At 39.0% G+C, this 7,645-nt stretch overlaps 1 protein-coding gene across 1 annotated transcript; it reads left to right on the top strand.

Moving 5' to 3' along the window:
* On the top strand, window positions 1-7,216 carry CHMP5 (charged multivesicular body protein 5). The gene is made up of 8 exons (XM_009280198.2): window positions 1-21; window positions 2,031-2,135; window positions 2,906-2,952; window positions 4,226-4,319; window positions 4,400-4,471; window positions 5,502-5,610; window positions 6,011-6,123; window positions 6,612-7,216. Exons 2-8 carry the CDS (start codon window positions 2,106-2,108, stop codon window positions 6,660-6,662), a joined length of 516 nt encoding a protein of 171 aa, XP_009278473.1. The 5' UTR covers window positions 1-21; window positions 2,031-2,105; the 3' UTR covers window positions 6,663-7,216.
* The last annotated feature ends 429 nt before the right edge of the window (window positions 7,217-7,645 follow it).

Here is a 7,645-nt window from a genome sequence, read left to right as displayed (position 1 = left end):
TGCCCTCTGGTCTCCCCATGGGTATGTTCCCACTCTCCCTTGCAGTTTCTGCTCGCTCCCTTGCCGCGCCTGCCGTGCTTGCCTCGACATTGCACTAAGTGGCAGATATTTTTTTATTCTTGCTGGCTGAGCACAGTCAGATGACCCAAAGCTGTCATGAGGCCGGTAGGAGGAAGGATGCATCAGGAACTGTGGCATTGGTATTGTTTTTACTTTTTCTGCTTTGAAAAAACACTCCAAATTTATGGTTTTTCAGGGTAGTAAGTAGGAAACATAGGAACAAAAGGCTAATAGTTGTGACAACAATGTTAAAATTCAGTCTTATGTGTGATGTTCTTTTTTTGTTGTTGTTTTTTTAATTGAAATAAGCTGCGATTTTGGTTAATAGGGATTTGGGATACCACAATCACTTTCTTTTGTTTAGACTGGGACCCTTCTGTAGCAGTGAAATGTACCTCAGTATGCCTTATTTGTAAATAATAGAAAGCAGCTCTTCAAGTCCTAATACACAGTCTAGTTTTCTTTTGGATAAATTAGATCCATTCTCCCCTCTTCTGTCCGTTCTCATTTTTAAAAGCTGAGGTCCTGTGTAATGTCTGTGTGTAGAATTTGTATGTAGTTTACCGATGTAGGAGGATCCGTCTCCATTTCCTGCTAGTACGCCTAAAAGAATCATTACATAAATAAACCAAATAACTGGTTTTCCCCTGTGAAGGAGGCTGACCTCAAGGATGCATTTAGCTGATGAAGATCTTGAGGAGGTGCTACACTTTGAACCTACAAGAGTTTTAAAATTGCAAATATCTCTTTTTCTTGCTATTAGTAAAATATTTGGCATAATAGAAAGCTTAATACAATTTTTTTTGATGCCAGCTGTGCCCGGGCACTTCAGTGTCTTGTGTGGAGTGTTCCTACCAAATGTTCTGCTCAGGATGCCTCTGGCGAATGCACGTTGCTGTCAAAGAGCAGAGATTTAAAAGGATCATTGAGACACCAGAATGAAAATCCGCATAATTATACATGTTTAGCCACACTATTAGCAAGTCAGAACTGTAAATTTGCACTGATTGGTCTCACGCTATAATTGGAATGTCATTATGTTCTACTCCCTAGAGAGGCACCTTGGAATGAGAAATTAATAAACTTCATTTTGTCGTTTCCAGAGAAATGCAGTGATGGTAGGTTCATGTTAAGGAGGCTTTCTTTGTTTTTTATGAATTTGTGTATGCTGTTAGAATGATCTATACCCATGCTTGGTTATGTAATTATCATCTTTAACCCTCTTATGCAGAAGGGTCAGAATATTTCCATAATGACAGCCCTGTGATATGCTTTGCACCAGGGCTGTTAGGGTTGACTGCTGGAGGTCTCTTTCTGAGCTGTGCAGCTACTATTGGGATTTGGAGCAAAAGCGCAGTAAGAATTCAGAGTAGCTACCAGGTGGAACTGCTGTGTCCTCGCTCCCTTTGCGGGAAGTGATGGCAAAAGTGTCTCTCTGACAAAGAAGTTAGGCATCTTTGAAAAAATGGTTAAGTCTGGGCTTTTAAAACGTAACCCGTAATCCAGGTATCATTCTGAAGGATTAATGTTCTCTGCCCACCAAAAATAAACCTCTAGCCTTGCTGATCGTGTCCCTGTCCCTTTTGCATTGCCCCCTTATCTGCCAGCACGGTACGCCTACGTTTTTCTGTTCCAGTTCAGTCCCTGGCACTGTGTGTTATCAGAAATTCCTGAATAGAGACTGTGACTTGAGTGGGTGTGCAAGGGAGCATCTCAAAATGATGAGAACGTGTTACAACGGCAGAGCTTCCTGCAACCTCAGAATGTTTATTGTGCTCCTTGTGGAGGGTGTTTCACTTGATTCTGGTTTTAGATTCTCCACAAACTTTAAACTGTTTATAAAACCACTGAGTGAAGAAACGATTCAGTTAGAAGCATAATAAAACTGAGGCTGTTCTTTTTATTGTCCAATACCTGAATAAAACCTTAATGAATGTTTGTTTGTTTGTTTTCCCCATCATGTATTAAAGGTGGATAGCAGAGCTGAGTCAATTGACAAGAAAATTGCTAGGCTTGATGCAGAACTAGTGAAGTACAAGGATCAAATGAAGAAGATGAGAGAGGGGCCTGCAAAGGTAAGAATCTTCTGTGGGATTTAGGCACGAGAGGATGTGACTCACACTTCTTGTCATGTAGTGGGGTGATTTAGCCAGTTCATCAGGTTCTTAGAATTGCATCTTGCCCTGCTGATGAGATACAAGATCCTGCAGGATTATTTTTATTCTGAAGCATCTCTTAGACATGCATCCTTGAACAGTGTTTTCATTGGTTTTTTTTTTCTTCCAAAGTGTAATGTAATTCCTCGATCAGAAGTAACTTGTTTCCTTTCTTCCTTCTGTTACCTGAATTAAGTCTGGTAGAGAGGCTGTTTTGTTCATCAGCCAAAATAAAAAGGTCTGCGCTATGCAGAAAGGGAGTAGGAAAACACATTTTATATGTTCATCCCCTTTCAGAAATGGATCTAATAATAAACATGTCTAATATAAACAGTATTGTTAAAGTACCTTTTGCAGTATTATTTGATGCTGACCATTAAAATGTGTTGATGAAAGATGGTTCTGGTGGACTAAGTTTGACTTTGTATTCTGCTTATCAAAAAAAAAATCAAAAGCCAGAAATTTTGAAAGTATTTTGTATTAGAAGCTTTACGTACAAGCCAATTTGGTTTATCATTAATGCAGAACAAACGCTGAATGTGACTATTGTTAAACTCTTCGCACTAGTAACTGAGGAATCCTTTGGAAAACTTAAATGCGATACATTAGGTTTAAACAGTATAATCAAGAGTAATAATCAAGAGTAAAGTCAATTATTTTTCCTTATGTAACAATATTGTGTCTTTCAGAATACAGTAAAGCAGAAAGCGTTGAGAGTGTTAAAGCAGAAGCGAATGTGAGTTTAAACCTTTCTCAGTTTGGGATTAATGAAAGCCTGTTTTCTTTAGGGGGGATGGCACACTTTCATTTCTCTTTCCAGTGCTCTTGCTTCTGAGTGTTCTTTAAAGAAAAATGCTGAACAAGCTAGCCAGCCTTTCATAAGCATCTCCTTACAGATTTTGTGTCAGCATATTTGTGCCTTATTTGCATGAGAATATATAAATTTGGACTGGGACAAGGTGACCTAATCTGCTCATTATTAAAGCTATGCTTGGCTCCTAAACTTTCTGAGAGAGTGCCTCATTTTATATTATTAATTGATTACTATAAATTGTGTACTTGATGATCTGGATGAATCAATCAGATGAATTGTACCTCTACAGACTTGCTCAATTACTTGTTAAGTATTTGTGAACTCTTACCATCCAAAATATCCTATGGTGAGGAATGCAATAGTGTAGTTAGATGTTGCAAGGAGGACTGCTTTGGTTTGGGTGGGGTTTTTTTTTCTTTTTTTGACTATGCTGCCTGCTAATCTTACTTGATAGTTGTTCCCCTAGTTACAGTCACTGGGCCCCTCATAATAGGCTATCATCGTATCCCTCAGTCATCTCTTTCCCATCTTGTTAACAGAAATATATTTAAGTCATTCCTTGTCCAGAAGCTGTTTTGTATTTGGATCATCCTTGTCTTGCAGGACCTCCTGCCTTGGATGTTTGAAGAAGGACTCGTTCATTTTTATGTTTAACTTGACATATTTTACATTCTTGATTGGACACAAGTTTAGCTTTGAGAAGGATGATTTCTTGATTTTTAAAGTCTCCCTTTTCTTTTTGGTTAGCCTTAACAGTTTCCTTTTGCTACCGTATCCTCCCCCTCCTCCCTGCCCTGCAAAGCTCCAGTGCAGAGCCATTGTGGTTTGGATCACCTGCATCTCTTCCATTCTGCTTACAGCATTAGTGAGCAATTGCATGCATCTCTAGCTTACAGCGATTAAAGCTTTTGCTATATCTTCACCTGCTGTGTAAGTCTATACAACTATGGTATCGCCGTCAGTTAAAACAGCTTAGTTTGGGAGTAGCTTTGTCAGTTTTAAATACACAGAAATGCATAATGGCCAGATTTTTATGAAGCTGTTCTGTGATTGTTTATAATAAATTAGTAAAAATAAATCTGTTCCTATCTTTAGACTACCACTGCTGATTTTTCAATTTTTTTAAAAATTAAGAATTTTTGTGGCAATAAATAGCGTGGTGTTTTAAAGCCATTATTTGCATTGTTTTTAACAGGTATGAACAACAGAGGGATAATCTATCACAGCAGTCTTTTAATATGGAACAAGCTAATTACACTATCCAGGCGCTGAAGGATACAAAGACAACGGTACCAGTATATTAATCTCACATTTGTTTAATTTGTGTATGCTACATCAGATACGAACGTGTTGTTTGACTCTGTTCTAGGTTGATGCAATGAAACTGGGGGTGAAAGAAATGAAGAAAGCTTACAAGCAAGTCAAAATTGATCAAATTGAGGTGAGTTTCTATGGTTTAAATTATTAAAGAACAGAAACAATGTACTGAAATAGTGACGACTGGACTATGTAACTTAAAGATAAGCTGACTGGTTTAGTTCACGTGAGTTTGCCTCCCTTTTTTATGGGACCACCATCAGAATTCCTTCCCCATTCCTCTGGTACAGCTCAATCAGTTGTTGGCCTTATTGCACTGATCGTTGTTTCCTTGCTGGGCTAATCTTTAATCTCTCCCTTCCTTTCCTCTGCACTTCAGCATAAATGTTGGTGAATACTTGTGCCTAATTAAAAAAAAACAAAACCCAAACCCAAAAAGAAAACCAACGAAAAAACCCCCACCAAAACCCAGCCAAACAACTAATTTAATTTCAAGAGGTCTGCAAGGCCTGGCCCTGTCTTCAGAAAATGCATAAAAAAACCTCCGTAAGATCTCTAAATATAATTTAAAGTATGCTGCACTTAAACTCTTGTCAAATGCCAGTGCTGAATTCCTTTAAGTTCTCTTTCCTATGCTGTTTTTATATATGGCCTGCATTGTAAACCTTTAGGCAAGTATTGTCTCCTCACTTGTACCCAAGTACAGTGCCAATAGGTATGCTAAAGTATCTTCTAAATTTTGCTGTGGCACATCTCAGGTTAGTGCTTATTCTCCAGACAGCAGATTTAATTTCTCTAGATTTCATACTCTCCTGCTTTTCAAGATAATGCTGAACTCTGGGGAACTTATTAAAGGTTTTCAGTGTACCCTGGAGAATACCTAAAACAAAAGGATTTTGCAGAGATGTTGTTTCAAGGTTCCTCTTTTTCTACCTCATACACTTATTATAATTTTCATAGTAGTTAGGGCCACACTGTAGTAGTAAATGCGTGTGTCTTGACTTGTATTAATACTGCTTCAAAAAAAGGTTTATGCATTAAAAAGTTTGAGTGCCTTGTATGTTGGAATTTAATTAAACTGAATTTGGTTAAGCTCTGATAAATTTAACTAAAACTATTAAATATGGACCAGTTGAAATTGTTTCTTGCTTCAGGACATACAAGATCAGTTAGAGGATATGATGGAAGAAGCCAATGAAGTCCAGGAGGCACTGAGTCGTAGCTATGGAACACCAGAGATTGATGAAGACGACTTGGAAGCAGGTTAGAAAGGTGGAGGATGATTTTTACATTGCTGAATGTAAAAAATCATCATACAGTCATACAGTGATTTTTAATTTCATTAGTCAAATACTTTAAGTATGTTTAAAAAAAGTTTTAATGACTTTTTTAAACATAAAAGCTGCATTTCCTTTAAGAGCAGTAACAAGAGCATGAGACAAACATGAGAGATACACTAATGGAATGCTACAGTGAAGGAAAGAAGGTTCTCTCTATTTTGTGTGTGTGTGTGTGTGTGTGTATTCCCAACTGATGACTAAGTAATGCTAAATGAGTATGAATGTAAACAATCATTATGAATCCTGTTTCTCTGTAAGAGCAACTTTTGTTTTACAAAAGGAATTCCTTGCATAATTTTTCAACCAACATAATTCAATTTCAGAACTGGATGCGTTAGGTGATGAGCTTTTAGCTGATGAAGACAACTCCTACTTAGATGAAGCCGCATCCGCCCCAGCAATCCCAGAGGTCACTCCTACTGACACGAAAAACAAAGTGAGTCCTTTCCTCTTTAAAAGCAAAATACATGTATTTTTTTTTGTTTGGGATTAATCACATCTGTGTTGGTTGCTTGATATTTGGAATCCTTAATATTTTGAACAAAAAATGTGCCTAATGTTTTATGTATTTTGGATGCTATATATCAGAGAATACAGTGTAATGAATGCTCTTTATTATATTTTAAAGAGCCAAAATGGCATTTTGTAACTCCTGTCTAACATTGTCAGACTGCAAGTAGAATTTAAGTGTACCATTACAGCTCCTAGCAGTTACAGTTATTCTTAAAAACATAAGAAAGTCTTCTGTATGTTTGCTTTGGGGCTTCATAGTGAGGAATAACACTGATGCTCTTACTTCGATCCCTGCTGTCACACAGTGACCGTTACAGATGTATCACTTTATAGAAATTGTAAGGAAACTTTTGTGAGATGTTCTGGTTGGTGCAGAGTTGTTAACCTGTTGCTTCTTTTTCTTCCTTACAGGATGGTGTACTGGTGGATGAATTTGGATTGCCAAAGATCCCTGCAACATAAATGTTTCAGAAGCACAATGGATATAATGAACTATACTTTACAAATCAAATTAAGAATTTTTTTTTTTTTTTAAATCCTGGAGAACTCCTTCCAGCGTAACCTTAATATCACTACATCCTAGAAAGCAGTACGAATGGCTGGTGGTGTTCTTTCTTTGAAGAAAGTTGTTCTACTACTGACTTTTCTATTAATGGAAAATTCGGCACAGTTCCCTTCAGTGGAAGCAGTCAGTCCAATAGGTTTTGATTTCCGTGTCTTATGGACAAAGTAATACGTGAAGAGTAGTGGTGGCTGTTGATAGCTGGTTTATTTTGACTTTGTATTATGTTTCTCTTTCTTGAAACTAAGACTGTACGTTGCTGCTCACTCTCTGTAAAATAGCTTCCTTATTACTATGCTTATTTGATAAAAGAATTGAAAGCAATTTTTAAACTGCTGCAGTCTTGAGACTTTTATGCTACTGTACTTGTAACCTTCTTCAAAGCTGTAATAAATAGGGTTGTCGTTAACTTTATGTATTCTATGGAGACATAAAATCGTGTAGATCAGCTGGTCCTTGTGTGTGGTGTTTCTGGTAGTTGATTTGGTCTTAACCTGCCCCCTGTCCTTATCGGTGTCCCGCGCTGCTCGAGCGCGGCCTCCGCCAGAGGCGACGCCTGGTTCCGATCCCAAAAGCATCTCGCGCTGCCTTGCGCAGCGTGGCGTTTACACCCGGCTTGCTTTGGCCCCATCTCTCCCCGTCAGGCGTTACCTGGAGCAGCGGCGACAGCCCACGGCCAACGCGCCGTCCGAGCAAAAACGGCCAAAGAAAAACCGCGGGTTTTCATCCGCCAGCCGCAGGTCCGGGGCTGCTGCCGAGGCTGGGCTGCGGCACCGAAGAGCAGTTTTCAGGCCCGGAGGCGGAGGGTGACGGAGAGGAGCGGCCGCGGGCGGCGCCGCGGCTGGCTGTGCAGGCAGCGCTGCCGGTCGGTAACGGCTGCCCC

Source organism: Aptenodytes forsteri, unplaced genomic scaffold (assembly GCF_000699145.1).
Source record: "Aptenodytes forsteri isolate BGI_AS27 unplaced genomic scaffold, ASM69914v1 Scaffold114, whole genome shotgun sequence".
Lineage (NCBI taxonomy): Eukaryota > Metazoa > Chordata > Aves > Sphenisciformes > Spheniscidae > Aptenodytes > Aptenodytes forsteri.
This window is presented reverse-complemented; position numbering and strand designations above follow the sequence as displayed.

Excerpts from the sequence above, each read along its gene's own strand:
- CHMP5 (XM_009280198.2), top strand. The coding sequence starts at position 2,106 with ATGAAGAAGATGAGAGAGGGGCCTGCAAAG. Across the intron at positions 2,953-4,225 it reads GTGTTAAAGCAGAAGCGAAT|GTATGAACAACAGAGGGATA; the intron begins GTGAGTTTAAAC and ends TGTTTTTAACAG. Across the intron at positions 5,611-6,010 it reads TGAAGACGACTTGGAAGCAG|AACTGGATGCGTTAGGTGAT; the intron begins GTTAGAAAGGTG and ends ATTCAATTTCAG.